General features: G+C 37.2%; 1 protein-coding gene across 2 annotated transcripts in view; it reads left to right on the top strand.

Annotated features, from left to right (window-relative positions):
- Nucleotides 1–20483, top strand: part of LOC128490962 (PH and SEC7 domain-containing protein 3-like) — a 133037-nt gene that overhangs the window by 104191 nt on the left and 8363 nt on the right. For both annotated transcript variants that reach the window (XM_053463127.1, XM_053463118.1), the window contains 2 exons: nt 6171–6241; nt 14919–15076. In XM_053463127.1, coding sequence (XP_053319102.1) covers nt 6171–6241; nt 14919–15076 — 229 coding nt within the window. The remainder of the gene's footprint in view (nt 1–6170; nt 6242–14918; nt 15077–20483) is intronic.

Here is a 20483-nt window from a genome sequence, read left to right as displayed (position 1 = left end):
ATTTGGTGTTTGTACAATTTGGTGCTCCAAAGCAGCATTCAAATGTACGTTTGAAAAGCAAATATTTTTTTAGTGTTTAATTTGGCTGAGGTTGGTGGGGAAATGGATCCAAAAAATTACCATAGTGAAAAACCCTGGGTTGTCTACTTTTCAGAAACATATAGTTTTATGTAGCGGTTTTGAGATCTATGAACTTAATTGAATTAATAGGAACAACAAAAAAAAACTTTTTATATTTATCCAATATAACAATGCAACTTCCAAAATAAATACAAATCCTAGGCATATGAGGTGTATTTATATTAAGGACAGGTGTGGTACTTTGTATGAATATATTTGGGGTTTATTTCTCATTTGCTTTTTTTTCATAATGTTTCGCTTTTACAATATTTTTTTCTTGCTTAATGATGACTTTATAAAGAAAGCCCTACTTATCTTGAAAAAAAACAATGGGTGCACTAAATGAGAAAGAGGGATGTTAAATTGATCAAGGATATCGCAGAAATGTTATAATTGCTGTCAAAGAAAATCCAAAACATAACACAGTGTGTTAAAAGGGTCTGTAGCATAATTGTCATTGGGAATTATCCAGGCTTGACCCGGAATCCCGGGGTGAATCCTTGGGAAGTTCCTAAGTATGTTAATATTATTAGTTTTCACATATATTGTAAAAAACCTTCAGGATTTCACATTTTAAACAGTAGCTGCTGCTTTATAATGTACCTATTAACCTACACTTAATTTTACCTGTTTGCTTTGATCAATAATCTTCCCTAGATTGTATTGTGTATCAAGTTTGTCAGTGTGGCATGCTTAATATTTAGCCAATCGATTTTTGTTCTGTATACTTTGTGTAGCTACTTGCCATCTGCAGATTCAGCAGATTTTCAGGGAAGTGCAGATTAAAATACAGATCCCTTGGGGATGCCAGCGCTTACTTAATGAGATATAAAAATATAATCTCGTAAACATGAGCAGTACTTAGTCTGTATTTTCTTCTCATAGAAAAAGAAACCAAATATTTTGCAACAATAGAGAGCTTTATTGGGAAGCAACATGCAGACAATTTGTAATTTTTTTTTTTTGCACCGGACACACGCATGAACATGAAATGGATTATGGAAAACGCGCTATTTATATAATATCAAATAATTAATTATGGCCTTATAAAGTATTCAAGTTTCGTGAATTGTTTCTTTAATCTGCAAGAAAACTGCCAAAACACACTAGCTAGCTATGGATAAAAGAATTAATACATGAAGTTTAATATAGGTTATGTATGTGTGTATGTGTCTGATACCTATCTGGTTTCCGTATACCTTTTCAGCAAATCTAAATTAATGTAAAAATATGAACTAAAGGTTAACACAAAGGACAAAATAAAGTATTATACATGTATGTTGTTGCTGCACACCTAAACAAGATTATTTGTGGTAAATAATAAATAAGCAATCTGTGATTTTGCATGTAATGCAATCCTTTCACTTTAATGTTCATTTTTTGGTTTCCAGTCCACTACTTTAACAGACATTTCACAATTCCCATCAGTTTTCACACCAGTTGCACCGTTCTTCTCTATTTCATGGATTTCGGCATTATGTTTACTTCTCAGATTTGACTTTGACATTTCTGTTTAGTCACATAGCTCATTTTGAAGCTCTAGGGCTCTTAAATTTAATTGAGATGAATCACGTTTGCATTAAAAACACTCTTCTTACTTTTGTTTAGAAAAATGTATACAGTAAATAGCAATAATACTTGATTATATGTATTATTATTATTAAAATGTTAGACAACACCAAATTATGTGCCTTCTGTATGCTGGGTACTAATCCAAGCATATTTATAAGAAAATAATTATTAGCATACTGTTGTTGAAGTTGATTAGTCAGACTGGAGGACTCCTTGAGGAACTCCGCTTACCACGTTTGTCCAGATGGAGAATTTCCATTAACAACTCTCTGAACTCTGCCTTTAAAATAGATCGGCTTAGGCAATATTTTTTGGCTTCAATTGAAAACTAGCCTAATTTGTACAGTAACTGTATCAAAAACCTTCACAAAATCCAAATAAATCATATCTACTGAAATACCTGATAACCTCTTTATAGAACGCAAGTTAGTCTGACATGACCTGTTCTTCATAAAACCAGTTTTGCTTTTGGTCTTTTGGCACTATACCATATCCTTGGTATTCCGTGCCCAGGAATGTATATCATCTGGCCCAGGAACTTTATCTATTTAACCTTATTTATCAGTTTTATTACCTGGTCCCATATCAGTCAATCACATGCACATTTTTGTACCTTTAATTTGTAAACCTGTAGGCACTTTACTAACAAACTTACCAGTTTCAGGTTTAAATGAGATTCCTTCCTTAGTTTTTTGTCGTAAATGTATTTAAAACAGAAAAAAACCTTTTGCTGTCATTGGCTATCTGTTTCATGTTATATACTTTAGCCATTGTAATTGCTGTTTTGCAAATTTTGTTATACTCTTTGTATTTTATAAATGATGCTGTTGATCTCTTTGATTTGTGTGCTTTAAATGGCATTTATTATTTAACGTTGAACCGCACTACTAATGTAACATCATTTAGCACTTAACAACACTTTCACATGCTTTTCACATCTCTTATCATCCTAAGTGCACAAAGATTTCAACAACCTAGAACATTTTCTTTGTGAAACATGAGTGTCTGGAGTCATGCAAATTATGCATGGTCACTGAGTTGACTTTCACTAAAATCATGTAAGCTCTGATAATGCCAAAAAGTATTTGACTTTTTTCCCCCTATTTTAAGTTTATAACACATGAAGGGTCCTGATTTTATCAGTTTTGAAATAAGATTGTTTAAAATATAGCTCTATTGTTTGTACAATTTACAATACAATTACAATAATAAAAATGATATAAAAATTATATAGCTGTATTAGTCCAAGAGGAAATGTAAGTGTTTAGTTTTAATTAATAATTTTTATTGGGCCAACAGAAAAAAGACTGAAAATTACAAAAGCTTTTGGGACCTGAGAGGTCTCTTGTTAAGATGAAAAATGAAGAAGAGACCTCTTAGGTCCCAAAAGTTTATTTTCCTTTATATATTGTTTACATAATGATTAACTTATGTTTAGTTTATGTTCCCTAGCTTCAAAAATTAAAATCTTCTGGTTAATAACCATTTATTTTACTTTTATGTGAGCCAAGTGCGATGATATGTATAGTCCTAAAAAAGGCATAGATACTCTTATTTACATATTTTTCTTTTATCTTTAGACATAGAATTATTCTGTTAATATTCACATTTGATTTACAACTACTTTGGTTAATACGTTCACATTCCCTTTACCTTTTAATGTTGTAGGTGCTTTGCTGTATTCTTGCTTCTTAAAGTGCTAGAAACGAATCTTGGGCAGTAACACTTGGTCAATCAGGAGTAAAACAGATTTTTGGCTTAAAGTCTATCTGCTCCTTTTTCCAAATCCCACATTTACATTTATAGTTCAGTACACTAAATTGTAAAAGTAAGTTGTTCTAGTTTACCACGGATGGCATTTTCAGGTTGAGCCCCGGTTTAAATATATCTCCATACAAAGTGCAATCTTAATTCCCTGTAATCACCTTCTGCATGATTATTCTGGTAGATAGGGTAGGTGTGGAGAAGAGACTGAAAATGTATTGGAGACGGTTCTGAAAGTCCCATGTCTCAGCTTCCATGGGGGTCTGTTTGCTAAATAGGATGCTTATCAGGAGAGGTCACTAAAGGAATTGCTTTAGTTCCTTGGTGTCACTCTACATTATGAAGGTCCAATCCCAGTGAGCTTCTGCTGCTGGAAGAGCTTGGCTGGCTTTGGATATACATCAGCTCTTCCTGTCGAAGAAACCTGTCAATTTTGTTTCTCCATAATATAAAATTAAGAAACCACAACTTTCCTGCAAATTCGTCTGACGAACCATTTTAGTAAATAAAGCTCCACAAATTAAAACATATTTGTAAACCCAATTACATCAAAACCATTCGGCTTTCTGAAAAACAAAAAGCCCTCAAGATTGTAAGCAGGGCTCTTTCCACCTAATGTATCGGTTTGTCTTAGTCTGTCAATACCCCTTGAATATATGTGTTGTATTAAGCGCTGTGTAGATTGTTGGGGCTATATAAAAAAAAAATAATAAAAATATGTAGATTTAAACATCAATTAAGTTTAGCTACAGTCAGTGAGGTTATCGGTTCCCCTCTCTTGCAAACAATTTAGAATTTGCACCTGCGTGTCATTCTCTTCTGTACATTTTTTCCATTAAAGTATATTTTAAAACTTACACCTTCCCATTTTTACTGGTTTAGCTTGTACTTAATTCCGTAGTAGAGTAAACTGGTAAAATAGTATTTAGTTGTTTTCCATGTGCCTGTTCATCCAGAGTATGCATATAAAATACCCATGATTTCAACCCTGACTACCACAAATTATGCAGTCGTAGCAAATTTCTTTTGTAAGGCTTCCTGCCATTTGCTTACAGGCTCCAACTGCTAAAAACCTTTTCACAGCTCATTACCTACAAACAGGTGCACAACTACTTTTATGTAAAAGAAAAAAAAATGTGAAGTTTTCAGAATTCACTGAACTGGCTTTAAGCACAGAAGCATCTCAGTGCCTGTTATTATTACTCTTAATTAATTCTGAATTACGTACAGTCCATTTTCCCTTATGTAGTATTAGCTATGTTGCACTTTTTTAATTTATACATGAGTCAATACAAGCAGGGCAGAAGTTAATGAAACATCCCAAATCAATAACCATTTACATGTTGTTGAACGTTTTATCGTCAGAACATTTAGGTACATTTAATGTAATTAAATCTTGGGTTATATCTAATTGTATTAAAAGACTGTAACAGTTGTAATTGTGAATGTATGCATATATAAGATGCATTAATTGAAAATAGAAAATAGAATTCAATCTAAATTAATAATGTATCTATAGACTCGGTGTACAAGAAAAGAAAGGTAATCCTTAACTAATTACTATAGTGCTTTGCTCATCCACTATATACCATATTATAATTTTGCCTTGTATAGCATTATTATATTCTGCAGCTCTGTACAGTTATAAACATGACATAACAGGCAGTACATCTCAGTACAAAATTATTTGGATTTACAGAAACAAAAGATGAGGAGTTTACAATCTAGTGGGGAAATAATTTGATAAGATATTGTTTTAATCCTGGAAAGTGTGCTAGACACCCATTTATCTGTTGGACTATATTCCCAGATTTAGCACTAGAACTGCTGAACCTAGGTTAAAATATGAGGTCCACTATTTTTTCCTGTTATACATCTGGCACCCCAACCAAAAACAATTAGACACATTTGACAGCGGAACCACTGTAGTTTTATTCTCAATTTTTAAACATTTTTAATATGTGCCATATATTTTTTTTTACACCATTTCCTTACAGCATTCTATAGAACAAAATGTTCCATTTATTATAGGTAGAGTCCTTAATATATCACATAATACAATACTTTCTAATTATCATTAATGATTCCTTGTCATTAGTAGTAGTTGTAGTACTAGTAGTATGTGTATTGTTGTAATGCTTTATATATCAGTTTGTTGGGCTCTGATGAGGAAGCAAAATGTGTGTCTTTAAAAGCCTTTTCAAGTACTAAGGAATATTAGACTTAATGCAGATAAACTGTTGATGACATGAAAGGACAATTTTAACTAAATCTGTTTCAAACCATTTGAGGGTTTTTACTTGCTGTTCTAAAGCTTTAGGTGCGGCAGTCAATAATTGCTACAGTAAAAAAGTGTCAGCAGTTGAGACATTTAATCATGCGTGAAAAGCTGTTTGATGGTATCAGTACCAAGTTCAAAAGCAAGGCATTGTACAAATAAGAAAAATGAGAAGGAAACAAGCAATGCCTGCATTAGAAATCAGCTCTATGATATGTTTGAGTGCTGGCTGGATACCTATTGTATGTCCCACTAAATTACCATGTTTGTGCTGGTTTGTTATCAGAGTTATACCTGATAAATTTCCCGGCCACTAGCTAGATATAAATATTAGTATGTTTTAACTGATGCCTTTAAGTTCTATGTCTGCTGTAAAAATGCACAATTCAACAATTTCTGTTATTTTGACACAAATCTTCTGTTATTTGCTTCACAGCTCCAAGGGGAAAACGAGGATGGAAAACCTTCTATGCGATACTAAAAGGAACTGTCCTTTATTTGCAAAAGGTAATTCTGGTTAGATCTTTCAACTGTGTTTGTGTTTTGGTTCCTTAATATAAACAGGGAATCACAGATTCAGAAGGCAGAAGGGTAAATGGGAAAATAGAGGCTGACATTTGGGGGGAAAATTCTAAATGTAGAATAATATTTTTCTGTCTATGTGATCCACATTCCCTGTCTAACTTAACTATAATAAATATAGTTAGAGGTAATTAAGTACTGGAACAATGGAAAGTAGTGAGAGTGTAGGGTTATCACCATAGCAACCACTGGAATGATCCAGTGAGCAGAAACATTCCACTGGTTGCTAAGTGCTTTGTATCTGTGCTTTACAAGCAACTAAAAGCAAAAAAGAGAAATTTAATTTTAAAGGGACACTCCAATCGATCCACATTATTCCATATGGTACCTTAATATTTATTCTTCTATAGTAGGGTTGTCAGGGATGTAAGACTGTCCCTTTAATATTCATTTCCACATGTAATTTTATCTTTTCTCTAAAGTACATATCCTTAGAAGCTAATATAATCTATCTAGTAAACCAGTTTTCAACATTTGCAGAACTTTTGGAAACTCACACTTATCAATAGTCAGTTCACCTACTATCTACTTGACAGCATGGTTCCCCCTGAAATTCTGCCAACAGATACAGTTTCTGTCACGGTCAGGACTACTTGCCAAGCCGTGACTGTGTTGAGGGCATGGGCATGAAGGGGTTAATAGCACCAGGCCTCTGGATTTACTAACTTGACCCCTTAACAAGGCATAAGTTACACCAAATTAACCCCCAAATTCTGCCTGTATCCCCCCAGGTAGTCTGCCACCACTCACGACTTTGATACCGGATTCGTGAGAAATCCGAATTAGAACCTTTATCTCTATATATATATCAACCCACCCCGGGCAACCAACATATATATATATATCCTGTAGAACTCAATAACAATACGGTAACGTGTTATCCTTTCCTAGGGTTTGTGGATATCGATACTAGAGCCCAAAGACAGACTTGGATTATGAATATTTTAATAACAAAAATACAAAGATTACACAGTGCCAGAATTACAAAAAAAACAAGACATACAAAAGAAAAATAAAACGGCAAACAGTTCTTAAAAACAAAGGGACTTAAACACAGGACCCTCACTCACGAGTTTCTCCAATAAGTAGGCCTGTGGGAACTCCTTAAGTCCAGATGGTTCTTATGATGTTGTTCCGATCAGAGTATATCATGAGTTCTGCTTTGAGGTTGCTGCATTGTCCCTAAATCAGACTTTTGCAAGCAAACGCCCCTCTGACCACATGACTGATTATATGACACCATCGCCAAGAATCGGGTCCCATCTTTGATGTGCCAATAAGTTATGGTGGGGTAAAGGTGATGGAAACCCCCCCACTTAAGATAGGAATGGAATTCCTATAACTAAGGATCCTTATCAGTTAGGCCATGAATCACCACAGGGGTCCTTTGGGAAGATGACTCCTCTTGCCAGAACAAATACAGAGGGCAGGCACAAAGAAACACATTAAATCAACCTCAGATTAACTCATTGAATGCTTAAACAAAGAAACTAACCACCTCTGCTGGGTTACCCTTCCATGCATCCACTACATTATATGAGTTAATCATGACAGTTTCCATCATCACTTTCAGTTATCTTCATCTTCATGGAAGTCATCTTTACTTTGCTTGTCAAAACATTGCCAGGGTAAGATTGTATGCCGCCCAGGGCCAATCACATCAGTAAATGACTTGTACAATGCCACTAAATGAGTAAAAACATTTTCTGCCATGTGGAGAATGGTTTAACGTGTTGTGAATATTTTGTTGTCTCTGCTGTTTCCTGTATGCTGGTTATAAGCATGGCAAATGCGGTGTATATATTTTATGTATTAACATAAAATTTGGGCAAAATTGGTCAAAAAGCCCAATTATAAGCTTCTTTACTCTCCATAATTACTCTTATTAATTCATAAAACTATTGTGCAGCCTATAATAGGAACATTACCAAATTTATGTTCATATTTATGTCATCCTCATCTTGTATTTAACATGTACATAATTCAACACATAATTTAAGCACACAACCCATACTTGTCAGATCCTTAATTTCACATGCCTCCCAATATTTCCAGTGGCCACAGAGAAGGAGAGGGTTAGAGTTTTTCTAGGGAAAATTGCGTTTTTGCTATGGGACAGAGCTTCACAGAACCTTTGAAACTGACGTATTAATACCTATGTGGTACTTGAGTAGAGTGGTATATTTTATATAACAATCTATTACTTATAAAGGTTCTTTTCTAAATCAACTTATTATTTTTGGCTGCAGAGCATCATACCCAAGAAACATGTTGAGCTCCTAGAAGCTGGTACAAAGGGGTAGAAAGAGGGACAGAGAGGTTTGGGTCCTAAAGAGGGACTTCCCTGATATCCTTGTTTTCTATGAGCCCAAAATGTTTGCTGGATGAAAATGTATCACATGCTAATAAAGTACATATTTGTCTAAATTATTCTTCATCACTATTAAATTATTCTTCATCACACTTAAATAGCTGTCAAAAGGTCACAAAACAATATAAAAAGTCTCTGAAAAGCTTTGCCGCGTAGTCATTCTTCTAATTATATTCCATGAAACAGAAGTTTCACTTGGTGGCCAATGTTGGGTGGTATATGCTTTATGCAGTACGGCATTTAACAGACTATAAAAAACTGAGGAACAAAAACATAATGATTTGTATTTAAATTACCTTGGATTACTATAAAACAAGTTGGTCAATGTGACTTTGTTATAGCTCAGCGATGACGAACCTGTGGCACACGTGCCACAACGGGCACGCAAAGCCTTCAGTTGTGACACTCGGCCAGGTTGCTGACAGGGCCTGCCTTTGGGGTGTGTGGGAGGAGAGAGAGGGGCGCTGAGCGTTCACTCATGAAAACATTTTCAGCAAACGATTGGCGCCCTTCTGTTTCCTCCTCTCCCTGCCACCACCTGCCTCGGTGCTGCCCTGACTGCAGCAGTGGGAGCACAAGGCCTCTATCTTGGTCGCAGTGCCAGCATTTCATGCTAAGGAACGAAAATGACATCATATTCTGGCACTCAGCAGTGAAGCAACGAGCACAGCAGCAAGACAGAGGCCTTGCGCAGGACTTCAGCAGGGTGAAGTGAACTACAAAGGAAGGGGGGGATAGATAAGATAAATAATGGATAAATATAGAATAAGAATGAGAGAATGAATGAATGTGTGGGTGAATTGTGTGAATGAGTGAGAGAATGAATTAATGTGTGTATGAAAGAGAATGAACGATTTTTGAAAATACATTCATGAATATGTGTAAATGATTTGTGTGAGTGAGAGAATTAATGATTGTGTGAGTGAATTAGTACGTGACTCCATTAATTTTTGTTATACACTGTTATAATTTCAGTGCAAATGCTAATGTTATTTAATATCCTTTTCACGAATAATATCCTTTTCATGTGTTTTTTTGCTTGTGCAGATAGATGGGCCAAATAGTTATTATCTGCTGACACATTCTATGTTTCTATGCTTAAAAAACAAACATAATTTACCGTATTGGCCCAATTATAGGCCTCACCCGATTATAGGCCACACCCGTATAGTTTGGTGCTATTTTAAAGAAAAAAATATTGTTAAAGAAAAAATACAGTGGAATAGTAAAAGCAGTATTTTATCTAATGAACAGGAATACATGTATTTTAATCTTTTTGGTATATATTATGCAGTTAGTCCTGCTTTTGACAGAATATGTTATATGCAAACAGAAATTTTGAAAACCCTGCGCTAAACCCAGATAATAGGCCGAAGTGCGGAAGTGCGGTCTATAATCGTGCCAATACTGTATATGGGCAAATTGATACACACTGTTGTGTATAGTAACTTTGTACTGAAAAAACTTCCTTTCTATGTTTAATATGCAGTGTTGGCACTTTGAGGTCTGCAACTTGGTTTGATGCATAAAATTGGGCACTCTGGCCCAAAAACGTTCTCCATCACTGTTCTAAGTGATAGATGATATGCCATGTGTTAATTGGCTTAATGCTGCCCATCGCAACAAATTGCTTTGCAATAACAACAAATTGCTTTGCAATCACAATTAAGTTAAAAGATGCCTAGTGGGCACATTTGAGTTGATGATGGTGTTTGTGGGCTTAAGCAGTCTTTTCCTGTTATGCTGTGGGTCTCTTGTTTTATGATATCAGAAATTGGGTGTCAGTTCTGAGATAAACTTGGCAAGCAGCTGTGACATGTATTAGGGTGTCCATATCAAACATTTTTTTTCCAAGATATATATATATTTCATGTGTTTCATATAAAATGCAGTATGTCTCCTGCAGAATGTGCAAGGTATACATGAGTAAGTCCCTCCTGTGAGTTTATGCATCCTATATACTTACATGTGCTGGTCAGCAGCATGTAAAATGTGTATGTGTCCTCTGAAAAATGCCCGGTATTGTGAACCTACTGCGTATCTTTTGATAGCCCCACTCACCATACTATATGCTTTAAATCCACGTAATCCCCAAAATTATTAATGCATTACGACAACTATTCACAGCTTTATTAAATGTAAACTTCCAACTAGCCAGCAATACCAATTAAACAATAGCCATGTTTGCCACTGATATTAGGACAGTGGGCTTGTGGTATTTACTTTTCCTTGCCAGAGTTTCTCTTGAACATTGAAGGGCTGGCTGCCTAAGGCCTGGGAGGCAAGTCTAGTCAAGTGGCCCATTGCGCCACCGAATCAGCCCACCATCCATGCCTATCTTTTCCTGATTTTCTAACGCATATTGATGTAATGTGATGGGATTGGGAGTACATCAGTACACTAAAAAAACGTCATCATGCACGAGACGCCTGAAGCGACAATTAAGTGCTACTAATCCTTTTTAATAAAATATGCAGATTGAAATAGAGTAAATAACACAAACCTTTACTTTTCTTCTCACTGATTTCTTGTGATTCAGGAGGGTTTTATCTCTGGATAAGTAAAAATTAAATCGTTCCATTTATTACTGCAGTAGGTAAAGTGCCAGGAAACAGATGACCAAACATACACACACCAGGACAGGCTCTGCCACACCTACACCCAAACACACACACACCGGGACAGCCTCTGCCACACCTACACCCAAACACACACACTGGGACAGGCTCTATCACACAGACACCCAAACACACACATTTCAGGACAGGCTCTGCCACACAGACACCCAAACACACACACCAGGACAGGCTATACTCCAGCTCCATCAGCCCCTACGTTAATCCGTCCCTGTGCAGCGGCCATTTTGTTTAAATTTAGTGCGGCCTAGGGGGCAATTGTCAATCGTCCCTGCTCTTGAACTTGCTCTTGTGAGAAAGGAGACACAACAGCCCCTGCAGTGATATAGTGAAACATTCAACAGTAAAAGACAGTTCAGATAAAACAAAAGAGCACAGTTGTTTGTCATTTTTATCTTATGCTAAATCATATTTGAAAGTAAAACTGGTCCTACAAAACTAAATGTTACTGAAAAGTAGACAACACAGGTCACTTTATTTAGGTTGTTTTGCCACTTTACATACACCCATTTCACCAACTTGAAGCAAAATATGTCCATTTTGCAACTCTGCAATGTTGCTGTGGATATGTGCAATTGCTTACATTTTGTATTTTGGAACATCCACTGATTACAGTTATATTCAACATACATATATTTTTATATGTTTTGGTGAATATATGGTGTTAAAAGAGTTTGAATCACTTTGGGTACAAAATAGCTTTGGAGGTTTTTTTTTAAAAAAAAATAGGTTTCTGCCTAACTACCTGATTCCATAAAAAAACAAAAACGATATTTTTAATTTGATTTTTCATTAAACCCTCTAAATTACACACACATTTAAATGGGATAGAGTTGTCATATGCATCAAAGAAAATTTGATGGCTAGATTATCCCTTGAAATCTGTGAAATGTCACCCTATTCCCTAATGAATTCAACTCCCCTGCAAAGTCACTATTTAATGTAAATACTTTAGTTTGTGTATATGCACAAACCACAGGTGGTGTTTCCTGTCTCCAGGCCACTATTTCACCTATTACAAAGCTAGATTGTCAATACTATCACAATAGAAAGGAATTTTGTTCTGGTATAAAATATTGTTTTAATTTGCACATGCTGAATAAGAGTAGTATTTGAGGATGACTTCATTCTCATATTTCACATACACTGTATATCATTGAAAAAAAGTGCATAAACAACTCCAAGGAATGCAGTGCAAATGTCAGCAAATTGTTTATCCAACAGTATTAATTACTAAAAAAAATCAACCCTTCTCTGTTAAAGTTGAAAAAGGTAACTACTGGCAGCAGAGTCTGGTTAATAAATCACTGACATTTGCATTGTGTTAAGAGTGTTGGGCTGACCCAACATTTAGCATCCCACAACATGTCAATGGATCTTAATCCTCCCATACTTCAAGCTTGGCACGTTCTCGTAAGCTCATGCCTTATGTTGGGCACGCCAAAGGCAGAAATGCTCTACATGTAAAATCAATGCGTGGACATTTTACAAATGTAAAACTTCAATATATATAACCTTCTTACAAACGTCAATAGATATTGATTTAAATGAAGTGATCACCTGTTTCCTTATGAGCAAGTACTGGCATAGGGAATGGAGCAGGCTATAGGCCCCACTTTAATTAATAATATATTTATCTTAACTACCTGTGAAGTACCACCAAAGGGTGTTGCTGAAACGCTTCAATGTGGAGGCATTCAGTGACACCAAAAACCCACCCCAAGACGCACTGACAACTCTGGAAAGCAGCCACAGTGAGAGATTTTGCCTCTTGGAAGATGGAGGCACCTACTAGACCCTACTGAGATCTTTGAGCTCCCCCTGCAGGGTAAATACTAGCATTTGAAATCCCTTTGGGTGTCTAGTTTTCAAAAAGATATGGTTTGATGAGTTAAATTGGATTTGTGGCTTCAAACAGGACATGGGGCAGAATGACCAACAAATGTGGCTTTTTACCCCCTGACAAATCCATGCATGGGTAGTATCACTTTACTCCGAGATGTTGCTGAACACATATTGGGTTGTTTAAAATATACCAGGGTGGTAAATTCATAACTGAAGTACAACATCTGTGGGGGAACAAAAGGCAAAAAATTACTACCACAAATTTTCACAAAGGCTGGTAGTAGAATTAGTGCATGGAAAGGCTGAACTGTCCACCTTGAAATATGTCCCAAATTGGACATGAGGGTAGAATGACCAGTTTTGAAACAAAAAATGGTTTTAAAATAGCAATATGCTACTTGTACTTATCGCACTATAACTTGCAAAAAAAAAAAAAAAAAAACACTGAGACAAATATATTAGAATGTATTTAGCAGTTTTTTAAATTAGCTTTTGTAGATGAGTAAAATATTTTTCAAATAAAAGTCAGTTTAAAAAAAACACCACATTTTATATTTTTGTATAGTAAATGCAGATAGTGTGAGCCAAATAATGGTATCTAAAGAAAGCCCTTCTGCCCTTAAAAAAAATGATTTGTTTGGGTACACTAATGAGAAGAAAATTACAGCCAAGCATGAGTAACGCAACCATGTTGAAACATAGATTGTCACGAAGGGTAAAAAAAAAAAAAAAAAAACAGCTCTGTCTTTAAGGGGTTAATAGTAAATGATTTCAAAGGTAGTTCTTCACTACTGCATGACCATGGAGGAGCAGGGGAGCTGCAGCTCTCATTTCCAACTTGACCTTAATTTTTTTTAAACTTTTTCAAGAATACATATTCAATGTACTTTAATATTCATCTTTCTTTGGAATATCTCCATGGGACACTGTCCCTTTAATATTATTATTAACTCTCTTTAGATGCCATAAACAAGCATAAAACAAAACCTTATGGGATCGCATGGGTGGCTGATGATGTGAACAGCTTATGGCTGAATATATGAATGTATGATGAGCTAAATTGTCTTGTTAATAATATCTGTTGATGTTTGCCATAAGGACTTAATTGGGTAATAACTAAATGACTATTAATAATCCATATAATCTCTTCCTCTCTTGGGCTGGCAGTAGTGTTTTTGTTTGTAGTGATTATTTTTATAGCTACATCATTGGCTTAATCCAAGAATTACTGCTTAAGATATATAAAACTATTGTTAATGTGTTCCACAAAATGACAATGGAGAGGTATGATGTTATTTATCATTCAGTTTTTAAAAAATATTTAACGGTATCACTTAATGTTATACATCCTTTTATAGATTTGAATCTGTGTATGGGGTGGCAGGCCTTGCGACATGCTGTTCAGTCCAGTAAGAGTATCCGCTTACTGATGATACTCTCTAGGGATTATGTGTAAAAATCGAAGAATGCCATGTATCCTCAACATCTCATGTGGCCGAAATGCATTTGTAGGGCAGGTCATTAAAATGTAAATATCATTGGTTGCTTTAGTTATAAGGCTTTTTTTCCTTCAAATGTTGCATCTTAGTAACTTTTTATACACAATCTTTATAAGACTTACACCTGTATAATTTTTGGGTCTACATAGCAGGGGCTGGTTCTGGTCCTTCTGATGTGTTGGTGTTCTTCCAAACGTATACAGTATTTAGACCAGCTGTAAGAAATGTATTCTCTGCTTCTATTTACACAGGACGAATACAAGCCAGAGAAGGCTCTGTCAGAAGATGACTTGAAAAATGCTGTGAGTGTACATCATGCTTTGGCTTCAAAGGCAACGGACTATGAGAAAAGGCCCAATGTCCTGAAACTGAAGACAGCTGACTGGAGAGTATTTCTGTTTCAAGCACAGTGAGTATTTTACTACCCAAAAATCAGTAACGCAAATCAAATGTTTGTCTCTAGTGTCTGACATTTCCTCATGTGCTTCTTGTAGAGACAGAATTATAAATGTCAAGATGGAGCAATTATGATTCACAAACAGATTGAATAGCGGGGGAAGTGTCCTATGTGAATTGGAATTTTGGCGTTCCAGATGTTTTGTGTGTCTGCGTTTAAGAATAATCAAGTTTATAAAAATAAAAAGAACCATTTTGTGCTATAGAGTGTGCCCCTTAACTTATGCAAACATAGAACCATAAAATTCAGCCCCGTTAGTCTGCATGTTTTTCCCTACAATCATCCAAACCTCTGACTTTCTAATTTTAAACTAAGGCCTCGTGTCCTAACATTTCTCCTTCTTCAAAATACCGTATTTGTTCTATTATAAGAGGACCCCCCAAAATTTGAATATTAATTTAGGAAAAAAAGAAAAAGCTTGAAGAAAAATGACCCTATAGGAAAAAAGTTTTACTAGTAAATATTAATTCACATATAAACTATTTTTTCATATTAAACAAAAACTGTGATTGAGAAAAATGCACATTTTTGTTTTTATTTGCCACTCTGCCCCCCAGATATGCCTTATCCCCCCTTATATACACCACTCTGCCTCCCAAGTAAGCCTTATATCCCCCATATGGCACTCTGCCCCCAGATATGCCTTATACCCCATATGTGCCACTCTGCCCCCCAGAAATGCTTTATAACCCTAAATGCCACTCTGCCCCCAAATATGCTTTATACCCCTATATGCCACTCTCCTCCCCAGACTTGCCAATGCATCCCCAGGCTTGTCCCCCGTGCTACAGACTCCCTGGTGTCTCTTGGGGGCAGACGGTGGACATATGGGCGATGCGTGTAGACAACCTCCGCTTCTGGACGGCACTTCCTCTAGGGCTTCTATGACAGAGCACCAGAAGGTCATGTCACGTCAGCGCTCCGTCATAGAAGCCCCAGCGGAAGTGCCGGGCAGAAGCGGGAGATGTCTGCGCGCAACCTCCACTTCTGCCCGGTACGTCCACTGGGGCTTCTATGGTGGAGCACCCGAAGCTCATGTCACGCCAGCGCTCAGTCATAGAAACCCCAGAGGAAGTGCCGGCAGTAGCGGAGGTTGCCAGAAAGGAGGATCCAGGTCCCCTGAAGCACTGCAGGGGATCTGAATCTCAGTCTTATACTCTCTATTTGAGGTCTGATTATAAGAAGACCTCGAATATAAGACAGGGGATATTTTTCAGAGCATTTGCTCTATATCCGAGCAAATACGGTATACTTCCCTGTTTATGGATTGGTACCATGTCTCTTTTCTCTCCTCTTAGGTGGTAGATTTCCTTTCTGCAAGAGCTAAGTTGGTCATTTATGTTTTGAGGCTAGACTTATTTGACATTATAATTTCACCTGAGACTTTTTGCTCAGGGTCCCTTACTGGTTTGTCCTTTTTTTAGAGACTGGTTTCTTTTAGGCTGGCGAGACAGGGATAGCAGTAGGTGGAGGGTGCAGTAGCGTACCTAGCGGGGGGCGGGGGGGGCGGTCCGCACCGGGTGCCGCTCATCAGGGGGGTGCCAACTTGCCGGCACCCGGCACCCCTCCAGAGACGGACAGTAATGTCCGCCGCTGGAGGAGCAGGCTCGCAAGAGAGCGGTATCGGAGGTCTTTAACAGACCTCCGGCTCCCTTGAGTGATTTTAAGCCGGTTCCCTTGAACCGGCTTAAAATCACTCAAAGGAGCCGGAGGTCTGTTAAAGACCTCCGATACTGCTCCCTTGCGATCCACGCGGCAACTGCTGCTCTGCAGAGGGCACTGTGGGCGCGGCTTCAGTGCCGACGGGATCTGACAACAAACCCCGGCGGCACTGAAGCCGCGCCCACAGTGCCCTATGACCCGGAAGAAGACAGAAGAAGAGGAGCGAAGAGGAAGACTGCTGTAAAAAGAAAAGACTGCTGTAAGAAGAAAAGAAGTAGAAAAGAAGGTAGGAAATCATTCATTAAGACTGAGTGAGAGTGGATTGGTATGTGTGGAATCTGGATTGGTATATGTGTGGATTGGTATATGTGTGGATTAGTATGTGTGGAATCTGTGGATTGGTATGTGTGGAATCCGTGGATTGGTATATGTGTGGATTGGTATATGTGTGGATTGGTATGTGTGGAATCTGTGGATTGGTATGTGTGGAATCTGTGGATTGGTATGTGTGGAATCTGTGGATTGGTATGTGTGGATTGGTATATGTGTGGATTGGTATGTGTGGAATCTGTGGATTGGTATGTGTGGAATCTGTGGATTGGTATATGTGTGGATTAGTATGTGTGGAATCTGTGGATTGGTATGTGTGGAATCTGTGGATTGGTATGTGTGGATTGGTATGTGTGGAATCTGTGAATTGGTATGTGTGGTATGTGTGGAATCTGTGGATTGGTATGTGTGGAATCTGGATTGGTATGTGTGGAATCTGTGGATTGGTAAGTGTTGATTGGTAAATGTGTGAGAGTGATGGGTGTTATGCTGTACCATTTCCAATGTCTTTTTCATTATAATTATGCTCTAAAGTACATCATAACTCCCATCACTCTATACTGTTCCGTACAGTGGCAGAGCTGGGAGACAGAGGCCTTGCACCCCCACCGCAGGGTGCTGGTCAGGTTCTATGTGGGCAATGTGGACGCTGGCTTTGGGGTGTGCAATCTGTGATCTATGCCTGTAATTTAGGGTGTTTTATCTATAACTTTAATGCTGAGTTTTTATGTGAATTCCAATTGATCTGTACCTGCAAAGCTGGGTTTGTGTGTTAATGTGTTGGTCTATATCTGCTATGCTATGTTTCTATACATTATTTATGTTTACCAGCAAATACAGGATTTGTATGTCTTATTCAGTTGATCAATACCTGGGGTGCTGTTTCCATGTGTTGTTTATTTGATCTATACCTTCAGTGCTGAGTGATTTCCAGTTGATCTATACCTGCAATGCTGGGTTTGTGTGTTCTGTTGATTTATACCTGCAATGCTATGTTTCCATACATTATTTATGTATACCTGTAAATACAGGATATTTACCACGTGCTGTTTCCATGTGTTGTTTATTTGATCTATACCTGAACTACAGGGAGTAATTAAAAGAGAGTTGTGGTTTAGTGACGTAGGGGACAAATGGACTTTGGGGATGATTACGGGGAGAGGACCTCCCAATGTCACGGTGCAGTCAGAAGAAGGGAAGGCTGTACTGACTCTCACAGTCTTCCCCTGATCTGCAGTTGAGGGCAGTACAGCATAATCCATATCACTATACATCGATCTAGACATTTACAATAATGCAGCATAACCCCTACCACTATATACTAAGCCAGACACTGAAGTGGTAGGCCTACACCACATCAATGGCTTTGTATATAGTGATATGGGTTATGCTGCATTATTGTAAATGTCAGGCTCAATGTATAGTGATATGGATTACGCTGCCCCACCGTCAATGTGTGCTCAGTATAAAGTGATAGGTGTTATCCTGTATCACCGGCAATGTGGGCCTCAGTATAAAATAACAGTTATGTTGTACCACCGTCAGCGCGTGCCTCAGTATATAATGGAAACAGTTATGTTGTACTACTGTCAGCGCGTGTCTCAGTATATAATGATAGCAGTTGTGCTGCACAACTGTCAATGTCTGCCTCAGTGTATAATGATAGTTATGTTGTACTACTATAAGTGTCTAGCTCAGTATATAAAGATAGCGGTTATGCTGTACCACCATCAATATCTGGCTCAGTTATAGTGATAGGTGTTATGCTGTTCCACTGTAGTATCTGGCTCAGTGTATAGTGATAGGAGTTATGCTGTTTCACTGTAATGTTTGCCTCAATATATAATGAAATTACTTAAGCTGCACCACCGTGAATGTCTGTCTCAGTATAGAGTGATAGGCATTATGCTGTACCACCGTCACTGCCTGGCTCAGTATATAGTGATAGGTGTCATGCTATACCACAGTCAGTGTCTGGTTCATATGGTATATATAATCATGAGTCGACATGGCAACACCACTATATATGCAAATGCTTAAATGAAAAGAGAACAATGTTATGGTGACTCCTGATTATAATATCAGAATTTTTTTTAGTTTATAGTGTCTTTAGCTGCTTAGCCAGTACTTAATTTGTAATGTTTGTCACTCATTTGCTAGGTCTTCTTAGAAACTTGTTGTGTTTGTTGTTTTTTTTGGGGGGGGGGTTATTAAAGAAAGCACTATTATATGTTCAGTAAATGTTATTTAAACATATTTATTTTACTTATAAGTTATTAATTTATTTTTTCAGATTTCTTGTTGTTTACAGTTGACATACAGTTTACAAATTAGTGCAATAAATATTCTTGCCAACATAATTTTGTAGATGTCTTTACATTTGGGGGGGGGGTGCCACTTACAGGATCCGCCCCGGGTGCCAAATACTCTAGGTACGCCCCTGGGAGGGTGATGAGACTCCACTTCATTTTGACCTATCCACCTGACACTTCAGACACTTCCTTGTCCCTCCAGTGTTTAATTTTAGTTTTTTGCTCTGAGGGGCACATAAAATGTAAATGTAAAATAGCGAAAAAACTTAAAAATGTGGTAACAATTAAAAATAAGTATACAGTGATGTCACCATCAGGGGAGCCATCCAGTTCTAGAAAATGTAAAAAAAAAAGTGCAAAAATATAAAATGAAATAAAAAAAAATTATTTTTATGAGCACGTGCTAAAATTAGCGCTGTATCGTCCCCAAAATCATGACGTGGAAACAGTTAAAATACTAGCATTTCAAATACCCAAAGGTTGCCTACTAAAAAAAATGAATGGTTTGATGAGGTAAATTGGACTGGTCGCGTTCAAAGATAGGGCAATATGCACAGACTGACCAAAATGGAGAAAGAAAGCACACTTCCCAAACTCAAGAGATGTTGCTGAACACATATTGGGGTGTTGTGTGTGAGCGACATATACCAGGAGCTGTAAATTCATACCTGAAGTACAATTTGTGTGATAAAAAATAATAAAAATAAATTACTACCACACACTTTGGCAAAGGCTGGTGGTAAAATAAGTGCATGGAAAGGGTTAAAATACTGCCATATGAAATACCCTGGGGTGTGCAGTTTTCAAAAATATATGGTTTGATGGGGTAAATTGAATTAGCCGGCTTCAAAGATTGCCCACTTAGGACATGGGGGCAGTAGGAACAGATGTCAAAGTTCCAAGTTAAAAATGCTCACTTCCCAAATGTGGCATTTTACCTCACTTACAACCCAACAAACCCGTGAATGGAGCAGTATGTCCATACCTGAAGCGCAATTTTTGTGATACAAAACACAAAACAAATTACTTCCACAAAGTTTGACAAAGCGTGGTAG

This window comes from Spea bombifrons, chromosome 1, assembly GCF_027358695.1.
Source record: "Spea bombifrons isolate aSpeBom1 chromosome 1, aSpeBom1.2.pri, whole genome shotgun sequence".
Classification (NCBI taxonomy): domain Eukaryota; kingdom Metazoa; phylum Chordata; class Amphibia; order Anura; family Pelobatidae; genus Spea; species Spea bombifrons.
Note: the sequence above shows the minus strand (reverse complement) of the source record. Positions and strands in the feature narration are given on the sequence as shown.